Source organism: Anolis sagrei, chromosome 2, assembly GCF_037176765.1.
Source record: "Anolis sagrei isolate rAnoSag1 chromosome 2, rAnoSag1.mat, whole genome shotgun sequence".
In the NCBI taxonomy this organism is placed as follows: domain Eukaryota; kingdom Metazoa; phylum Chordata; class Lepidosauria; order Squamata; family Dactyloidae; genus Anolis; species Anolis sagrei.
The window spans coordinates 57,608,845-57,631,084 of record NC_090022.1 but is presented as its reverse complement, the minus strand read 5'-3'; the positions used below and the strand labels follow the sequence as shown (position 1 = coordinate 57,631,084).

Below are 22,240 nucleotides of genomic sequence, written 5' to 3'. Positions count from 1 at the left end.
GGAAACAAAAATATAAATCCAAGTCCTGGTAAAGATTGTGGTTTTCACTTTATAATTTAAGTTGTGGACTGAAGATTAATGGAAGAACACAAATGTATTCTTGGCTTTGGATTGAGGTCTTGTAAAGGTTCACAGATTATCTAGCAGTAGGAAGGTAAAAGCAAGAGGGCGGTTATCAGCATGTTCTTTTTTTTTTAAATTGCTTTATTGTTTATCTTTTGCAAACAAATCTATCACGAGCTTTAAAAAAAAAACCTATTTGGGTTCGGATTGAATTTATTTGTTAATAGAAGAAACAATTGAGAAGAATAGGGTCAAGAAGACCAGTGGTTGTTAACCTGTGGGTCCTCAGGTTTTTGGCCTACAACTCCCAAAAATCCCAGCCAGTTTACTAGCTGTTAGGCTTTCTGGGAGTTGAAGGCCAAAACATCCAGGGACCCACAGGTTGGGAACCACTGAAGTAGACCATGATGTTGCCTTAAGTGCTGGACTCACTCATAAATAACGAGATTCTAATCTATGTCATGGAACTTCTTCAGTGACCCTGTGCCAGTCAGTCTCCCTCAGCCTTATTTATCTCTCATGTTCTTATGAGGATAAAAGAAAGGAATGCTGAAGATATACATATCACAAAAATGAGTAAGAGGAAATAAAATAAGAGATCCAGGTAGATCACTAAAGTGGGGAAATTTCTTCAAACTGATGTATCTTGTTGGAGAATTGGATTAGGGACAAGCAATCTGTTGAAGAAGCAAGAGAGCAAACCAGGATCTTATTATGATTGTAGGTTATGACATGGAACAACCAAGATTACTTGTATCCAAGCAGCAATAGAAAGGTGAAAATGAAAGCTGAGAGAAGTAACAGTGCCTAAGAAAACCCCATGACATTTATGGTGTCATCACAAGTCAATGGGTAATTTGAAGTCACATAAATACATACAAGTATTAGAAAACCGAAAGTTAGTAAGAATTGGAGTAAATGGTTATCTCACATAAGTACATGAGTGGAACAACATATTCGATATTCTCTTTGATTCATAATAGTAGATGGCCATTTAAAGAGACCCTGTTGTGTATCTCAACATCCTGTAAACTTTGGTGTGTACATGTAACAGGGCTTTTTAATAGTAGCCCCTCTAATGTGAAATGCTTTACCCAAGGAAATTTAGACTGGTTCCATCTCTTTTAAGCTTCTGTCGGGCAGCCAAAACCATGCTGTTCTGTATGGCATTCAGGGTTTGTAATAGTTGTTTAAGCTGGCTTCTAGGATTGTTTTTAGACTGCTTTTTGTGTTTTTAAAGAGAGTTTTTATGTGTTCATGAAATGTTTTAATCTTAGCACTATTTTAATTTATTTTAATTGTTTATTCCTTTGGGAGCCTTTAGTACTTGGGAGAAGGTGTAGAAAACTAAATAAATACATAAACAAATACATACAGTGGGCCCTTGGTATCCACTAGAGTTTAGTTATGGACTCTGTGTGGATATCCAAACCTGTGGATGCGCTAATCTCAATATATACAATAGTATAATAAACTGAGTTTATTATATACAATAGTAAAATCAAGCTTTTCTTTTTAGATTAAGAAAATGTTCAAGCCCGGATTATTGTAACCATGTACTGAAATCTGTGGATATGGAGGGCTGACTGTAGTGTTAGCCTGTATTATTTTTTGAATCCAAAGGAAGCACAATAATGCCTCTGCTGTTTGCCAGGGAATTATAATTTATGGGTTTTTTTGTGCATTTAAAGAAGGACTTGTTTTGGGAAATTTTATTTTCATTTACTAGGTCATGTTGCTGTTACATATTACAGATCTTATTTGGCTGAGGCAAATTATTATATTTTCAAAAACAGTAATAAAGTATACTGTTGCATTATAAATAGAAATCCGTGTTCTTGGAAAGACTGCATCCTCCCTTCATTTGGCCTTGTTTCCGAATAATTACTTATATTCTCAATAGACGTGTGCAGTTTTCTTGATTATCTTTCAAAATTTGAACCTGTGTAATACAATCTTTAAATATATTGAGTGCTATAATGCACTGTTTAATATATGAATAATAAAATGTCACCCCAAATGTGTTTTTGAATCCAAAGGAAGCACAATAATGCCTCTGCATTATTTGTGGCATTAATAACACTATGTAACATAATGTTTCTTCCTGGGTTATAGATGTCATTTCCTAATTGGTTCTGTCATAAAAACATGGAAAAAGTTTTTTAAACTGCAAAAAAATATGGTTTTTTAGGGACATTTTGCAGCACATTTTGCTATAGTTTTTCAATGAATATCTCATAAAATCACAAACAATTCAACATAGTCTGTGACCTACCCTAAGCACCAGATTCACTTTGGCTAAGCAAGGTGAGCCCTGGTTAATACTTGGATGGTGACTGCTGACAAATGTGAGGTGTTGTAACTTTCAGAGGAAGTAATTGGTAAAACTACTTCTGAATATCCCTTGCATGAGTGAGAAAGGCAATTTGAAGGCTCATGCAAGTTATAGAGTCAAGTGCCTACACCAGCATCAATTCCACTTTTACCCTACATACTACAGGTATCTAGGAGCTATTGGTTGATAATATAATCAATTCTGTTTACAACAAAAAAGCTTTAGGGACTGAATCATGTTCTTGAGACTGAGTTTCAGCGTATAGTACATCACTCAGAGCCCCACTCAGCAATTGTTGGTAGGCCCAGTCCAGGTCTTTCCAGAAACTATTCAGCACCATCAGGCAAGAAAGTGAAAAAAATTGACAATATGGAGAGAAAATTCTATTCCAAAGCAAGTTTTTCCTTCTGTCTTGCCAACTACCTGCCTGTTTGAGTCTAGGGATGATACCACTTTTGGGAGGATTGTGCTGTTTTCCTATTTGGCATGACATGCTTCTTTCTATGTTTAATAGGTTAACAGTCTTCCATTTGTGGGTCAGAGACCACAAAAAAGGACAGATTGCTTACCTGCAACTGTAGTTCTTCAAGTGGTCACTGGTTAACTCACACCTCACTTCTTGTCATGTCCTGCCTTCTCTTAGATTTTTGGGCTGGCTGCATCAGCTTCCATAGAGCTAAGGGTTTCAGTGGGAAGCATGCTGGTGTAGTGCACAGGGAGTGGTAAAGGAAATGCCAAAATGCTTATGTAATAAATCTAGAAAATTCTGAATGAGGTACTATGCAAGTGCAGACACTCATTTGTGAGATTTCACATATGATCATTTGAAGAACTAAAGTTTACAAGTAAAGAACTTATATGTCCTCCTTCCCCTTAGTTCTGTTTCCCTCAATATTTGCTTTCCTGAGTTGAGTCAGCTAGAACAGCGCTTAGGTGGCACTGGATGTACAGGTGAAGACAGAAGACAAAATATGGCAGGGCATTTTGAGCTGAAATCTGCTTAGGCTGTAGTGAGGGTCATGTGGCCCTTCAAATGATGTTTAGATTGCAAGTCCCACCAGCCTTAGCTGGTATAGTCAATTTTGAGGAGTGCTGGGTGTTGCAGTCCATCACCACTGAAAGGTCACATAATTACCACACCTTGTTAAAAAGCTATTCTTTGTAATGGAATAAACATTTATAATAAATGTCGATTCCACCAATGTTTTACCGGCATTGAATTCTTGCCAGAACTGCAAGCTGCCTTGAGTCCCCTTGGGTGAGAAAGGTGGAGTAAATGAAGTAAATAAAATAAATAAATACATTTTATGAATTAAATATGCCAGTAGCTAATGAGATTCTAATTGCTTTCCATCTGGGGATTCATAAAAATCTAGTTAATCTAGCTAGACTTCTTTTGCTAAGTCATTTTAAAGTATTTTTTCAGCTAATTTTTAAAATAAATTTATTCAGGGCTATTTAGTGTTTTGTTGAAGAGAATGGCAGCATGCGTTTTTTCCCTTGTTGATAAAGAAATCATAATATTTGAAGTATGAAAAATTTGTTCTGTTTCAAACTGTGGTGGAGAAAAATCAAAGAGGTGCAATTATATTAGAGCTGTCCAGAATGTATGACATAAGAATGATGTCAATTTTGATGAAGACAATTGTGACAAACTTTAAGAAAAGAAAACTCTGTAAGTATTAATTAGTAGACATGATGACATTCATGTAGACCAGACGGGAAGGGCTGGACAGCATTTAGAAATGATTTGTGGAGTTTGCTTGATTTGTGCTGATATGCAGATATGTTCAGTAAGCACATAATTCCTGTGAGACCAGTATGAACACATCCCCCATAATCAACGCAATACTAGAGGTCAGTAGGACATGCTCCACCCTAACTCTGATCATCAAGTTTTTGAGTTGAATGTAAAACAGTGCAAAAGGGAAAGGACATGGCCAAAGCTTCCACAGTGGAGGAAAGGGAGGTATTTCTCTGTATTTTCCCCAGGCCTTAGGGTACATGAATCAGTGGGAAAAACAGTGTTGTCAGCCCTTTACTCTTTCTCATTAAAAAGATGGCCTTAAGTTAAAACATTAGCTCCTGACCATTGCACTAATTACCCCTTTTAAAGATCTAGTTTCATGTTACATTCCACTTCAATAACTGACAAGGAGATGCTGTATATTCTCTGGTGTTAAGTTCTTTACTTGTAACTTTGATGGCCGAAAGCGGGGAGGAGCTGAGGAGCCTTCTAATCAAGGTGAAAGAAGAAAGCGCAAAAGCTGGGTTGCAGTTAAACATAAAAAAACCAAGATTATGGCAACAAGAATGATTTACAACTGGGAGGTAGAGGGAGAAAACGTGGAGGCAATGACAGACTTTGTATTTCTAGGTGCAAAGATTACTGCAGACGCAGACTGCAGCCAGGAAATCAGGAGACGCTTACTTCTTGGGAGGAGAGCAATGACCAATCTTGATAAAACAGTGAAGAGTAGAGACATCACACTGGCAACAAAGATCTGCATAGTCAAAGCAATAGTATTCCCCGTAGTAACCTACGGATGTGAGAGCTGGACCATAGGGAAGGCTGAGCAAAGGAAGATAGATGCTTTTGAACTGTGGTGCTGGAGGAAAGTGCTGAGAGTGCCTTGGACAGCGAGAAGATCTACCCAGTCCATACTTCAAGAAATAAAGCCTGACTGCTCATTGGAGGGAAGAATAGTAGAGGCCAAGATGAAGTACTGTGGCCACATCATGAGAAGAAAGGAAAGCTTAGAGAAGACAATTATGCTGGGGGAAATGGAAAGAAAAAGGAAGAGGGGCTGGCCAAGGGCAAGATGGATGGATGGTTGGTATCCTTGAAGTGACTGGATTGACCTTGAAGGAGCTGGGGGTGGTGATGACCGACAAGGAGCTTTGGTGTGGACTGGTCCATGAAGTCACGAAGAGTTGGAAACGACTCAACGAATGAACAACAACAATGTCAAGAGATGTTTAGCAGCTGGCTGGCTTTATGTTGTTGGAGTTATGAATGAATTTGGACACATATAAGAAAATAATGGACAGTATAATGATGATTACATACATATTTACCCTTCCCAAGTCCCTAAATCATATATATTTTCTGGACAGCATGGAATTACTTCAAATCACATTTCTTTACTGAGGTAGACTTCTGAAACTTTGAAAGAAAATGTCAGTAAGCATTTCTATTCATCAGTTCAGCCAGTTTTGCTGATTCAATTGAAACTATAATCTCTGAGTTTTTAAAACTTTTTTTTGTAATTTCACAGATGTTTCATTGTCTAAATGACATTGATGTGTGCTTATTTTCCATAGAACATGGTTCTGAAGATTATAATGTGGTTCAGCATTTCTTTCCCCAAAAGTTTGGAGAGCTGGTGTGGTTCCTAAGTTCTTTAATATCATTAAGCAACCTTATCCAATATCGAATATGACTGCTCATGTACTACTACTAGATTGTGTGGTATATTTATTATAAAAGCAACATGGGTTGCTAATGCATTTTCAAGCAAAAGTTTAAGTTCTGGTGTTTGCCATTAAAGCCCAAAATTATTTGGATCCAACTCACTATACCAATTCTGATGTCACTATAGGAGGCCCCACTTGTATGACTGCTTGAAACCAATTAGGCTGGGAGGTACAAGGGAAATGGTCACCTTGGCAGTACCTTAATTTTTTTTTACAGATGTTAAGCAGCAAGCTCCATCATTGCAGACATTCAGTTGGATCCGCAGGATCCTCTGTATATCTTGCTCTATAATTAATTAAAACTATTGGCATAGTTATGTATGGGGTGAATTAGCTTTAGTTGTTCATTTAGATCTCCTTTTAGTAATCTTTTCATTATGTTTTTTCTCTCTTTTAAGTACCTCTATACATCACTTTGGAGGAGGTTACCCAAAAGTGAAGTGTGTGTATATGTGTGTGTGTATATTTGTTTTTTATATACATATACATATATAGTTAGTTAGTTAGATAGATAAAATAAAAGATAGGTATTTGATTATTACTTTGACATTTATACCAGTTTTATACTGCACAAACTCACTAGAACATTTTAAGAAGTCCCTGCATGTTAATGCTTATCATATGAAGAAGAACAAAAATGAGAACAGAAGTACAAAATGAGTGGCTTGATTAGAGCAGTTTTTAGATGGGGCTGTGAAGGAAACGGGGCTAGGAGAACAGGCGTTACATTTATTTATTTATTTACTGTATTTGTATACTGCCTTTCTCAGCCAATCAGCGACTCAAGGCGGTTTCACTTCTGTGGCTGAGGCGAGAGCTGGAGATAATCTTTACAGTAAGGTGTAACAGCTTGATGGCTAATTAAGAAATTCAAGCATAATTAATAAAAATATAATCCAATAATAAGTTAGAAAGAAAGAAGTTCCATGGAGGTAAGTGGCATTACAGCAAAAAGAACAATTGTGAAATAGCATATACTTGGAACTTTTAAAGAAGTATTAAAGAGGACAGATAAACAGAGAGATAAAGATGAATAAGGGAGAAGTGAGAGATTTTTTTTTTAACGTGAAGCTGTAGAGCATTTTGCCCGCTCCTGGACTAGAAAAAGAAATTGATTTCATGATGGGTTTGTGTCCCTTCTTTAGTCTTGAAAGATTTGTAAGACTTTTAATGGTAAGAAAGCAACACAGCCGAACAAATCAGAAGTGTTCAGAGATTTCTAAAGTGTAAGACTAATATAAAGATGTTTAGTTGGACAAAAATATTGCCAGGGTTCTGTTGCTGATTAACCTTGAGTATATTTAAGCTTTAAAAACCAGACTACCAGGTCATATTTCCACTCAACCTCTGCTGTGCATCAACTGTCAAGCCATTGATTGAGTTCCATTTAATGAGCAGAAAATCACATTTTGAAGAGCCATCAGATTGGGATGAACAAACATACAGCCCTAATGCAGATATGAATTTGTCCATAGCACCTGTCTAATTAATGGTAAGAGGCATTGCATAAGGCCTGTCTGTACATGCAGCAGAATATATTTGAAGAATGGACCACACCAGCTATGTTTGTATGAGTCATGTATTCAAATATGCCTGTAAAATTAAAACTCACTGCAAATGTAAGTTTTTAGTAAACAAGGGATAGATTGGTGTCTATCAACATTACTATTGTTGGTGTGCATCAGAAATTGCAAAAAATTATAGGATCTGATCAAACCCATGCATGAAATAGAAATGTCTAAAATGCTATATGGTGATGCTTTATTGTTGACAAATATCTTCAGATATGCCTTTCTTTTGTATGTTGTGCAAAACAAAATCAAATTTAAGTAAGTTTTTGTGATTTTGAATGCACTTTGAAAAAATTTGAAAGCGATTCTTCAGTTAACAATAGTAATGTTGATTATAAGTTACAAATGCAAATATGGAGGAACTACATCAGGCTCTCAGTTAACCAGAACTCAAGCAACTCTCAAGCAACTGATCCCAACATTGAAGAAATAATATTTTAAATAAAAATTACATTTTTAGTGAAATGTAAAACTGTGTTATATTAAATTAAATCTGCCTTTATTTGACCTAATTCGCTTTTATTAATTTTAATTTCAATATTAATATCAATACAGCATTTATGGCATGGTACCGAGAGCAGCATTTATGGTATGGTACCGAGAGAATGTGACATAGTATGGGGTATAGTGTTAGTTAGAACTATTTTTAATAGTTACTCTCAAGCAACCAGAAACTAAATTTATCTGGCATCTACCAGATAATTTAGGGCCATTCCAGATAGGCCCTATATTCCATGATCTGATCCCAGGTTTTCTGCTTTAAATTGGATTATATGAGTCCACACAGCCAGATAATCTGGGATAATCAGAAAACCTGGGATCAGATCATGGGATATAGGGCTCTATATGGAAGGGCCCTTAGAGTCTGCTGTACTACTTCACTCTGAACAGTTATTGAGCACTTGCTGAGAATCTGAGTCTAGCAGAAATGGCAAAATTGGCAAATATAATTGTGGTAGATTTAGAGATATATTTAGTAAAAAATTACCGTGAGCTGTTGGTTGTACAGTGGAATGATAATATAGAAGATAATATATAACCCTGCACTATTAGGAATAGTTTAATGTGAATGTTAAAATGTTCACCGGAATAGTCGTTATTATCGTGGCCAGTGAATTAAGTTTGGTACCGTATTTTATTTTATTTTATTTTATATTTTATTTTATTGATCTAACCGACTTTTCCTGGTGATTAAATAGCAACAGATACACTAAGCATATTAGAATAAGTGAGCCTTTCTCCCAAAATCTATCAATAGGGGGTTGTTTAAATATTATTTATTTATTTATTTCTAGGCTGCTTTATCTCTCTCAAAAGTGACTCAAAGTGGCTAACACTAAAAACAACACCACATACAATTTAAAACCCAAAATCTATACAAACACTAAATAAGATTAAACATTGAAAGTATTAAAAATAAACAGTTAAAAACATTTTATGATGAGGCCATGCCAACATTGTGGGCAAGAAGAAATTGATATAATTGTTGATATTTAGGTTTCTGTGTAAAACCAATTTATGTTAAAAATGTCCCATACATTATTTTTCAAAATCTCAACCAATCATCATAGCAGGCAGAGCATTGGGTGCTGCTTGTGGATTTCTGTTTCGGTTTGTAAAATCCCTCAAAAGTAGTGTTTTTCAAACTGTACTTTGTCATGGTAAATTGCATTATGCTGCTTTATTCCTATCTCAGTCTTTTGAATGAATCTACTCAGAAGAATTTAAGATGGCTTGCATGTGGTGGATGGAGATAGAAATGAATGAAGTAGAATTTGGAGTGTTTTAGAGGAATACATATGATAACAGTGATATAGTTTCTGAAAAGCAGAATGGGATTTTAACTCTGTCTTATTTCCATACATAGAGATTATCATTATGGTATAGAAATGCTCTGTACAGACTTATTTCTGTGCTTATCTCATGCTTTGGGTTTTTTGCAAAGTATTGGACAGCTGCAAACTTTTTAATTGCAGCATATTTAATTCTCATAAACCTTTCATAACTTCAGGAAGCATAGGTTAGTAATTTGCATCCAAGGACAGGATAAAAAGATTTCTTTTGCTATGTTATCAACAAATGTTATGCTCTAGTGGTATGTCTGAATAATATAGAAATGTAAGATTTTTCCTGCACCAGGATAACTGGAGGATTTTCTGGCAGAATAGGCATGGTTATTTTAGTCTGTTATCAATATTTGGTTCTTTTCAGAATGGCTTATGTAACTGTACTTCAGTTCCTGGGAAACTTCCCAAAAGAAGAAAGATTATGGGTCACTAGGTTAAAAGAGGGAATTGTTTTTGAGTGTAGAACAAAATAATTGTAGAAAATGTTATTACTGAGTTTTGTAAACAAAAGACAACAGGAATAATATGTAAACATTTTGAAGCTTCAATCTAAAATCAATTTTCTCTGGCTTTTTTCTAAAGTTACTAGAAGAAATTGTTCTAAACTACTAACCACAAAGTACTTAGTACCTGCTCTGAAGAATGTGCTAAGATCTTTTGTATTGTAGTAATGATTTTATTACTACAGTGTTCCCTCACTTATCACGGGGTTCCGTTCCAGGACCAACTGCAATAAGTGAAAAAACGTGAAGTAGGGATGCCCCCTCCCCTCCTCCCCTTCTTTACCTTCCTCTTCCTCCTCCACGTGGCTGCCTGGGCCTCTTGCCGTTGCTTGGACCCCATGATTGAGGAGGCGGCAGAGGTGGCACGAGGCCCAAGTAGCGGCAAGAGGCCCAGGCAGCGGCAAGGAGGAGGAAGAGAAAGGTAAAGAGGATGAGGGGGCAGCTCTTCTTCCCTCCTTGCTACAGTATTCCCTCGCTACTTATATATATATATATATGCGAAATAGAGAGTCCGCAGTAAGTGAACCATGAAGTAGCGCAGGAATACTGTACTACTACTACTTCTACTACTACTAATAATAATGATATTCTTTGTTTATATCCCGTGACCATCTCCCCGAAGGTACTTGGGGTGGCTTACATGGCATTCCAGGGTGCACATATAACATACAACAGGTTAAATGGTACAAAAGTATAAAACAAGTCACATAAAATTATAACAATCCTCGTCAACACATGTAGCATAAAATCAATATAATACAATTTTAAAATAGCAGTGGATAAAGCTAACTGCTGTCAATTCACAAGGTGGCAAGTGTCAGCATGGAAGAAACATCATAGAGGGGTTTAGCAGAAAGATGAAATAGAGGAAACATGGATGAAGGAAAGGAATAAAGTTCAACATTGTTAATGTGTAGACTTAAATTCAGTTGTTAGTTCCCAATAGAATAGTACATTGAATCAATTGTTGAATGATAAGTCAGCACTTACATACGCCTAGGCCCCATCTATATTGCCATATATAGTGTAGACTCATATAACGCAGCTCAATGAGTCTACATCGACCATAAAATGCAAATTCAAACAGCATTATATGACAGTATAGATGTGGCCCTAGTTGATTGATTGGTTTAGCAACTGCATTTAATCTTTCATATGGGGCAAGAGGCTAGTGGATGCAAACTTATTGCAGTGTGATACATATTTCTGCATATGATGATGATAGCTACATTTATATCCTGTTTCTAACTACTGATAAAGATGCAAAGAGGCTCAGCTTACCTGTCCGAACGTATCTCCCTCTATGAACCACCTTGGAGGTTAAGATCTTTTGGGGAGGCCCTGCTCTCGGTCCCACCTCTCTTGCAGATGCGGTTGGTGGAGACGAAAGACAGCGCCTTCTCAGTGGTAGCTCCTCGATTATGGAACTCCCTCTCCAGTGAAATTAGATCTGCTCCCTCCCTCCTGACCTTCAGAAAGAAAGTTAAAACCTGGCTGTGAGACCAAGCCTTTGGACAGCAAATTCAGTGCAATAAGTGATAGGGAATAATAGCAATTACGACCGGGATGGCTCCTGGACTATGATTTCGGATTGTGTGATTTTAATAATTGGTTTTAATGTTTAGATGTTTTTAACTTTATGATATATATATGTATGTATGTATGTATATATTAATTATTATTATTTGTAGGTCTTTTTAGGTGGCATTGACTTGTTACCTTCTTGTAAGCCGCTCTGAGTCCCCTTCGGGATGAGAAGGCAGGGTATAAATAGAGTAAATAAAAACATTAAAAGATAATACAATATAAAATCCATAGCATATAAATATTAAAATAGAATTAAACATAAAAGTCAATTAAAATAATTTAAAACACTTAAAATAGTTAAAATAATAAAATATCCTACAGCACCTTCCTGGCTCACTCTTTAAAACATTCTGTATCTCTTCCCTCTTTCCTTTTTTCTTAATGTATATCTCTCCCCTTTTCCTTTTTTGATAACTTTTTCCTTCGTATCTATATTTCTCCGCCACCCTTTCCTTTTTCATTCGTATCTATATCTGTTTACCCCCTTTTGTTTTTCTTTTTGTCTGACACCACTGTCATTGCCATGGCTCAATGCTATGCAGTCCTGGGATAAGTAGTATGGCGAGGCAGCTGTATTCTTTGGCAGAGAAGGCCAAATATCTTGTAAAACTACAGTTCCCAGGATTCCGTAGCCTTGAACCAGGGCAGTTAAAGTGGTGTTAAGCTGCATTCATTCTACAGCATAGATGCACCCAGGGAAGCTGAGGCTGGATAAACAGGAGAGGCTCCTTGAGGGAAGGGTTACCTATTTCTTTGGTTTTCCTGCCCACTGCTAGAAAGTTTGGTGTTTGAACACCTTTGTTTTTAAAGAAGGAATTATAAGCACGCAGCAACTGTAATGTGCACTCGTTTTGGCCAAATTACAAAGAGTGCACATTTTGTCTCTGCGGTGCTCCCCTCCCCTGATTTTAATACAAATTCAACTTAAGAACAAACCTACAGAATCTAGTATGTAACCCGGGGGCTATTTGTACATTTACTGTACATGGGGTACTTGCTTATACCATTGAAGTATATGAATGGCAGGGAAATATAGCTGTCATGAAATGGCTGGAAGTAGAACCTGAATGTCCATACAACCCCTCACATATTTCAACTCATGCAGAGCACACGAGTCTCATGTATAATCTCTGTGTTGAATCATTTCCATTTTTCCTAGCTAGTTTTTCTAGCTAGTGTACTGTTTCTGCCAGACTGCAGAAAGACTTTGTCTGTTGGGAATGAAGTGAGTGGGAGTTTGGGGGGCTGTGTAATTTTTAAATGTAGTTCAATGTATTGTAATTGTGTTTTAGTCTTTAAACTACATGACACACACAATTTAATTGTTTTTTTAATTTTTATGTTAATATTTTAATTTATTGTCGAAGGCTTTCATGGCTGGAATCACTAGGTTCTTGTGGGTTTTTTCCGGGCTATAGGGCCATGTTCTAGAGGCATTTCTCCTGACGTTTCGCCTGCATCTATGGCAAGCATCCTCAGAGGTAGTGAGGTCTGTTGGAATTATGACAATGGGTTTATATATCTGTCGAATGGCTGGGGTGGGGCAGGGAGCTCTTCCCTGCTGGAGCTAGGTGTGAATGTTTCAACTGACGACCTTCATTAGCATTTGAAGGCCTGGCTGAGCCTGGGAAAATCCCCTGTTGAGAGGTGTTAAGCTGTGCCTGGTTGTTTCCTCTCTGCTGTTTTGCTGTTGTAATTTTAGAGTTTTTTTAATACTGGTAGCTAGATTTTGTTCATTTTCATGGTCTCTTCCTTTCTGTTGAAATTGTCCACATGCTTGTGGATTTCAATGGCTTCTCTGTGTAGTCTGACATGGTGGTTGTTGGTGTGGTCCAGCATTTCTGTGTTCTCAAATAATATGCTGTGTCCAGGCTGGTTCATCAGGTGCTCTGCTAAGGCTGACTTCTCTGGTTGAAGTAGTCTGCTGTGCCTTTCATGTTCCTTGATTCGTGTTTGGGCGCTGCGTTTGGTGGTCCCTATGTAGACTTGTCCACAGCTGCATGGTATACGGTAGACTCCTGCAGAGGTGAGAGGACCCCTCTTGTCCTTTGTTGAACGTAGCATTTGTTGGATTTTCTTGGTGGGTTTGTAGATTGTTTGTATGTTGCGTTTCCTCATCAGCTTCCCTATGCGGTCAGTGGTTCCCTTGCTGTATGGCAGGAACACTTTTCCTCTGGGTGGATCTTCATCTTTACTCTCGTGGCTACAGAGGAAAAGTGTTCCTGATGAGCACCTGATGAACCAGCCTGGACACAGCATATTATTTGAGAACACAGAAATGCTGGACCACACCAACAACCACCATGTCAGACTACACAGAGAAGCCACTGAAATCCACAAGCATGTGGACAATTTCAACAGAAAGGAAGAGACCATGAAAATGAACAAAATCTGGCTACCAGTATTAAAAAACTCTAAAATTACAACAGCAAAACAACAGAGAGGAAACAACCAGGCACATCTTAACACCTCTCAGCAAGAGATTTTCCCAGGCTCAGCCAGGCCTTCAAATGCTAATGAAGGTCGTCAGTTGAAACATTCACACCTAGCTCCAGCAGAGAAAAGCTCTTTGCCCCACCCCAGCCATTCCACAGATATATAAACCCATTGTCCTAATTCCAACAGACCTCACTACCTCTGAGGATGCTTGCCATAGATGCAGGCGAAACGTCAGGAGAAATGCCTCTAGAACATGGCCCTATAGCCCGAAAAAACCCACAAGAACCTAATATTTTAATTCATCGACTCTATTTTTAATTTGTATTGTGTCATGTTGTTGTTAGTCATCTTGAATCCTTATATCAGGAGAAAGGTGGGATAAATATAAATTAAATAAATTAAAGATAAATAAAGGTTGATTAATGTCCCTTAGAGTTTTTTAAAGTATTTTGTTTAACCCAATTTTAGTTGCTTGGCATATATTTACAGCTAGATGTGACAGAAATGTGTGTGTTTATATGTAGATGTGTTTCTAAGTTCTGTGAGCAGCATTGGCTCACAACGTCCAGAGATGAACAGGGCTTTGTCCCTTTCACTCAGTGTTCCTCCCTTCTACATAGAAACAAGGAACTTGGCAGAGTGTGTCATATATAAAACACACAACTCTCTTTGTCTCTAAAATTAGAAATCCTACTTTAACTGCACAAACCCACTCCCTTTTCTAGAGAAGGATCATACTAGAAATATACTCTTGGAGAAAGTTGCATAATAAAAGATTCTAATTGGCTCTAGCAAACCTTCCAACATTTGAATGCTGGTATGTAAGATACAGGGAAACTGAGTTCCATAAATATCTTCAGGATGTAGGTCTCAGTTTGCTGTTCTCTAGATTTTGGGACAGAATTCTGGTCACTGGCCATTATATCAGTGGCTTCTAGACATTGTAGTCTCCAAAAAAATCTGGAGAACCAAAGATTAAGAACTACTGATGTGTGTAAGATTATGGAGCAGAAAATTTATGGCTCCTTATAAATTATTATAGAAAAAAATCACTCAAATACTCTGCCTTAAAAAAGAGCTATTGTGGAGATAAGAAAGCTTACCTGCAACATTGGACACTAATAGACTGTCTGTCATATTTGAATTTGTTTACATTAAAGCAGTGAATGTGGGGTTTTTGCTCCTTTGATTCCCCAGATACCTCTATCCCCTTCCCCGTGAAGCCCTTTAGTGGCATTCTAAAAAGTTGAAATCCCTCCCATTTGATTTAGTTAGTACTAGTAACAGCTTGAAATTAAAATACATTGGTATTTTTGGGTGTACCATTGTGCTTTGGTTCCACCCATGACTGGAATGCATGCTTGAAGAAACTCTGACATTGAGTTTGGCCCTTTTGCTTTCAAAGATTCCCCACCCTAGGGTGAGAATGAAGTCTGATTTTGTGAATTATAGTCCTTGCTACAATTAAAACATTCTGCAAAATGTCTGGGGATAATTGAATGGAACCTATGTATATGATTGTTTTTAAAATCTATATTAGATAAACAGTTTGTTTTGGTATTATAAATGAGCCCATAACCCAATGATGTAATCTGATATAAGAATGATTTATAAACCAATCCTATGAGTTGCTCTACTAAGATGTTTTACTCTTTTATAATGAAAGGAAGCATATTTTACAAATGTTATGATTTCCTGCTTATTCACTTGATGCTACTTTTGGGTATATGTTTATATTATCTGTGTTTCCTGGCTCATATGTGAGAACACAACAAATTTAGCAATATTGAAAACCTTTAGGAGTGAGTAGGTGTCAGGCGCAATAACAAGACCCACAGCACTGAAAAAGAAGCAACAGTATGTATGAGTACAGTAAGGAAGAGGGATTGGAGTGGCATTTGAACATTTTCTTAAAGTGGTTGTTTGCCAATTTATAGTAATGCTTGAAAGACTCCCAGGAACGTTATTACACTGCACACAAAAACCATTCAAATGCTTTAGAAATCTAAACTAGTAATCTTTATTATTAAAGAACAGTGTCCTTTTGTTATATTGATATAGGGCTGAAGCCATGATTCTCAAGTATTCATTTATAATCACCCTAGATGTGTGGTTTTTTAGGTGCTTTACATGTAGGTAAATAAGTGTTAGTCAATTCCATAATCTTTAAGTAAAATGGCAGTTGCTTCACTTGGTTAATGAAGTACTTTGTGTTACATACATTTCATTTCTTTTTAAAAAAAATCAGTTTCTCCACCCAAATTCTTGAGTTATTTAAAAGTATTCAGCACTTTTATTCAAGCATTTGTTTTTTTAAAAAAATATTTTTATTTGAGAAAAAATTACAGTTATATAAACATATACTATACATATACTATACATTTGTAAAAACTATATTTTTTCAATCCTGAGTGAGGGGCAGAACTAATAAGGGTTCTTCTTATAAGGGTTTCTAATAACTTTCCCACCCCTTAAGTATATTAATACATTTCTCTTAGTTCTTGCCACGTTAGAAATGAATCTACTAAGCCTGTGGAAGTATCTAAAGCCTTTTTCTTATTCCTGATGAAGTCATCAAACAATCTTATCCCTTTTCTCTGTTTTTCTGTCATTTGAATTGAGCATACTTTGGAATGCTATATAAAGGCCGCTGGGTGTATGTGTTTTGCTCACCTGTGTTGTGGAACACGCAGATCCATAAGAGTGAGAGAGATTCAGAGCATCCCCCCCCCCTCACCATTTTCCCAAGGACAAATTTTAGTTGATAACTTTGAGGAACATGGATGAAAAAAAATGGATGAGACTACAAGACGGAAGAGATTTCACATCTAAGGTATATCAGATATCCCCCTATTATCTAAGTAGATGTGTTCGTGGGCATTACCTCTTTAACAGAATATTTGATAGAAAAGGCAGAAATATCACAGAAAGAATATGTGTTTACACTACAAAAAATAAGAGCAGCTGATATATTTCAGCAAACTTTTTAATATAAAAGAAAGAGGCTTGTGAAATGAAACAACCAGATCAGATAAATACTGAAAATGCAAACAAAACCATTTTGAACCTTCTAAATACAGTTGGCCCTCCACATTTGAGATTCTGACTTTTGCAAATTTGATTAATTTGATCTACGAATTTCTAGGTACTCCAGTGCACTTGTACAGTCCACCAGATGTGAACTATAAATATGTGCTGAATGACCTGGAGATTCCAAGAGCTTGACCATTGAGTTTCACTAGAAAACATAAAGATTCTTAGAAATGTGTTCTCCTATGTAAAAAAATAATATTTTAATTAATTATTTAAAAACCTTTGGTGGATTACTGTGCCTCTAACCTCAGCGAATGTGGAGTGCTGCCTGTGCTGTTTGAAAGGTTCTTGAAAATGTATCTAGTAACAGTTTTCTCAGTGTTTCTTAAGATTTCTATTTTGATGGCCAAAATTATAGATATTTCTTAACATGATGATAGCTGGTGAGGCAGGTTTATCTACTCTTTTCTTTTATCTGTTTTATTGTTCATGAGTGCTTAGTAGGGGATTCTGAAAATAGATGCTGCTTACCTTGCCTGTTGTAGGCATGCTTACACATCCACAGTAAAATCAGATAGAGCAGAATCCCATTCTTTCCCAGTGCAAAGTTTGCTGCAAATCTGCTGCTGCAATAGGCAGCAATAGTGCTCTTCCATCCCCCTTCACCATTTTCCCAATGGCGGTGCTGCTAAACAAAGCTTGAGAAGTTAAATGGACCGGGTCTCAGTGAGTATAAAAATACTCTTTAAAAAAAGGTACTTCTTTGTTAACTGGGGTATGCCTAGACCATATGTTTGCTACCTGTAGATAATGTGCCGCATAGAAATACACTGCTGAAGGAGTCAATATTTTTAGTGTCAAATTTCTATTTAAACATGTAGTTAGTCTAGAACTTTGATTGTTATTGCATGTGACCATTTTTGCCCAAATAAATGTAAGTTTTAAAAAAAAATACATTTATGGTTTGCATCCTTATTTTTCAGAACTAACAAAACTTTCAAAATTTAATTATTTCATTATTGGTTATTTTTATGACATAACCAATTAGGAACTGCCATTTATAACAAAATTTTGAAAGTTTTGTTAGAGTTCTGAAATTTTCACCACCAGAACTTTAGTAACACTTAGAAGCAAAGCACCTAGTTTTGTAAGTATTTGAGTACCATTTAGAACCATGGATTGCCCATGCCTACAAATTTGCATTGATACCAGGTACTGTAGGGCCCCCTGGTGTTGCAGCAGGTTAAATCGCTGAGTTGCTGAACTTGTTGACCAAAAGGTTGGCAGTTCGAATCTGTGGAGTGGGGTGAGCTCCCACTGTTAGATCCAGCTTCTGCCAACCTAGCAAACGTGAGTAGATCAGTAGATACCGCTTCTGCTGGAAGGTAACGGTGCTCCATGCTGTCATGCTGGCCACATGACCTTGATGGCGTCTATGGACAATGCCGGCTCTTTGGCTTAGAAATGGAGATGAGCACCACCCCCCAGAATCGACTTAATGTCAGTGGAAACATTTACCTTTAACCTACCAGGTACTGTATTTCAGAGGAAGTAACTGGCAGAATCACCTCTGAATTATCCATTTCCTAAAAAACCCTATGAAATGCATGGGTTTGCCATTAGTGAACAGGTGGTTTGGAGGCACATAATTTTATATTTTATATTTTGTAAACATTTCAGGTAGCACAGTTGTACATGTCAACTAAACAAGCAAAAATATGGGTATTTGATATGCAGATAAAGTATGGCATCTATATTCTTGCATTCCTGCCCAGAACTCTGCAGCCCCCCCCCCCCCCCGGGTCTCTTACATGTTCTTCCTTAAACTGGTCTTATAAATAAGCCTCCAGATGTAACTACCATATAAGGAAAATTGCAATTAGCCTACTGACGGTTTCCAGAGGAGGAACGTAGTGTTGCTTTCTTCTGCTGGGTTGGGAAGAAGAAGGGGCTTTCATCCTTCTGCAGCCTGCTAAGTTTATTTCATGACCAGAAGAGACATTTTGAATACTCCATCCTTCCTCAACCTGCTCTTTTACCTGCATGCAGTTTCTTTTTCCTTCTTGAGCCACCAATTAGCATTATATATATAGTTGCTTTAAATCTCTACATTAACATTTTTGCCCATTACTCATCTGACCTTGACCAATCTCATCTTTCCATTCTTATGTAATCCTACTTTCCCAGTTAGCAGTCTCTTGAGGTGAAGGGGCATATGGTACCCGACTTCATGTAATAGTAGAATAAATTGAAGGAAATAAGTGTTTCCCTCAAAAATAACATGTGGTGCTTTAAATCCACATGCTCTTGGAAAGAAAGTAGAGGTGAAAGTTAAAATAATTAAAAACACCCCCATACTTAAAGGGGGATAGATGAGGAAAAAAAAAGATTTGGATAGAAAATATAAAGGATCTAGACAGCAAAATATGAAAGAATAGACGCAAGTAATAGATACAGAGATGAGTTTGAACTTAAAGAGCTACTTTATGAAGTTACTTTTAAAACCTTTAAACATGAGAAATCATGATGCTATAATTGTTGATGTTTAGGACTTTGCGCAGCTGTATGCACTATTCAATAAGCATTTGTACAAGCTAGCACCCTCCCCTACTTTGAAGTTTAATCTGTTTTATTCCTTTTATTGGCCATTCATTTTAATTAATTTTGTTGGATGCTTTTCCCTTAATAGTGATGGTCATAGAGCGTAATAAAGATAGAAGTTATTTGACTATGCAGTGAAATTGTGTGTTTATGGCAGCCCTAAAGCAACTTTGTTGTAAGGGGCTTTGTTCAGAGAGCATTTGCCATTGCTGAGTAGCGATTTAAAACCTGGTCTCCGGAAGTTCTAATCCAAGATTTAAATCTCTACGCCATGGATGCATCTACACCATGGAATTAATGCACTTTGACATGGCTTTAACTACCATGGCTCAATATTATAGAATCATGGGTGTTTAATCAAAGTAGAACTCCCCATGATTCCATAGCATTGAGCCATGGCAATTAAGGTGATATTCTATATAGGCTGCCATATCTATCCATTTATCCATCTGTCCATCCATCCATCAGCTCATGTGCTATTTTGAGTTGCATATTCATGGATTGTTTACCATTTTAATCCAAAATTTGGCTTTACATTTTCTTTGCATATGATTTACAGCCTTTGTATGTCTCTTTTACAGTTCTATCTTCAAGATACTAAGAGTAGTAATGGTACCTTTATAAATAGTCAGAGACTGAGCAGAGGATCTGAAGAGAGTCCACCATGTGAAATTCTGTCTGGTGATATAATCCAATTTGGCGTAGATGTGACGGAGAACACGCGGAAAGGTAAGGGTATGGATCACTTTTCCCTTCTATTTTTAATTTACATTTAAATTTTAAGCTTCATAGTAAGCTGAAGGGGGAAAAAAGCAAAACTTCACCTGGCTTTTAAAAACCTATCTTCTGTTTGGTTTGTCCTACCTTCTGTTTGTCCACTCAGTCATGCATATATAAGAATACCTGAGTAGTTCTAAACTCTAGGTATCAGTTCCTTCAAAACTGATGATTGGCTAGAATGTAATGCACAGACTTACAATTATTGCTACTAAACTTCCATTTACAATCATACAAGTGCCGATTAGAAAACTAAAAACGCACACAGATGCCAAGCAATATTTAACATAGTATGTAGGTTGCACTGCCTTTATTGCTTGGTATTGTTTTGTTTATTACTTAGCACTGATATATTAACAGAGACATAAAAATAATATAAATACAATACAAACAAACAAATAAATAAATATAGAAAACCATTGTTTACATCTGGTAGTTTTGTTACTGTTTCTCCTTTTCTATGTGCTTGTCTATCTGTTGGTCATTCTGATGTGGCTTTTTTCATTACATAATCACCCTAGATGTGTGACCAAATATTACAGAACATTATAAAATATGCAGTGTTGGCAATTAGATTACTTTTTATGGTAATTGAAAATGCACCAGCGTACCTCCCATCATATATCCTGGATTTGCTTTTAGGGGCATACATTCAGAATACATATAGGAAGACATGATTTCAGATTAATACTTAATGTTTGCACTAGGATTTTCCATCAGTATTAAAATTGCAGACTATAAAGGTCAAATTTGGTGCTACATCAACTGACATGGGATCCCAATTTCTTGTTGCTGGTATAATAGGAGTTGCAAATACAACATATTTACAGGGAGGACTAACAAGTATAAGGGAAAGATATAGATAATTGCACTATTATTCTCACAAATGCTTCCTTGCAAATCTTCTGTGAGCTCTGAATTGTTGGGTTGCTGGATTGGGAATGTCACATTTCTATGATAATCCTATTTCATTTCTCACTGGTGCTATATTTATAAGTATATTTCAAGGAGATACTGTGCATCTGTACTTTTTTTTGCATGGGCACAAGACATTTGTTAGTTTTTCTTCTTTTGCAACAAGTAACATTTTGGTTTACTACTCAAGGGCTCTTTTGTTGGTGGAGTGGGGGATGCCAATAGCAACATGGAAAATACAATTGTACACATACTCATAGGTATTTGTTTATTTAAGTGTAAACCATAATAGCAAGCTAAGCATGAATAACATTCTTGCAATAAGCTTTTCATTGTTAAGATGTACAGTCAGCCTTCCACATTAACTAAGGTTAGGGATGCAGGATTCCCAGGAAAGTGGAAAAAATGCAAATTAGGTACAACTGTACCAGGAGCTCCAATTTTGTTTGCTTTAAATTGAATGTTTGTTGTAGTCCTAAGTTTCAGGGACTCTGCAGATAGGTGGTTTCTTTTGGCTGCAATCATAGGGCAAGCCACCTGTCAATTATAGTTAGGTTCCCTGGTCCCGCCCCCTATTTGAGTTTTGGAGGGAATAGGAGCCTTTTTGGGTTCAGTCCACACAGAGAAGCTTTCCATTCAGGACATAATGCCAAGAGCTCCTGTAGAAAGCTTTGTCTTCTACAGCTTGGCTGGGGTTATACATCCCACAGCTTGGCCAGGGTTATACAGCACACAGCTTGGCTGGGGTTATACAGCCCACAGATTGGCCGGGGTTATACAGCCCACAGCTTGGCCGAGGATCATACAGCCTTACAGCTCCTTTGCTGAGGGACTTCAGCCAGCCATCACCGAAACCTGAACTCCTTTTTCCCCTGGAGGTCTACAAAGCTCTGCTTGGTAAGGGTCACTCGCGGAAGCCAGAAGCAGTTGGTACCGGGTGTAGGGGCTCCATGCCAACAGAGGCAGACTGCCCAGATTAGAAGTTAAGGATTTCCCCATTAGTTGAAATACAGTTGTGAAGATAGTGCCTGTTCCCAGTGGACAAGATTGAGAGAGCCAATAGACTGTTAAGGAAGCCTTAAAGTACCTGTT

General features: G+C 37.1%; 1 protein-coding gene across 50 annotated transcripts in view; it reads left to right on the top strand.

Moving 5' to 3' along the window:
* SLMAP (sarcolemma associated protein) overlaps positions 1 to 22,240 on the top strand; it is a 117,618-nt gene that overhangs the window by 35,068 nt on the left and 60,310 nt on the right. For 26 of the 50 annotated variants that reach the window (XM_060766140.2, XM_060766133.2, XM_060766132.2 and 23 more), the window contains exon 3: positions 20,038 to 20,191. In XM_060766140.2, the coding sequence (XP_060622123.2) occupies positions 20,038 to 20,191 (154 nt within the window). The remainder of the gene's footprint in view (positions 1 to 20,037; positions 20,192 to 22,240) is intronic. The other 24 variants (XM_060766142.2, XM_060766143.2, XM_060766135.2 and 21 more) reach the window with 1 other exon arrangement.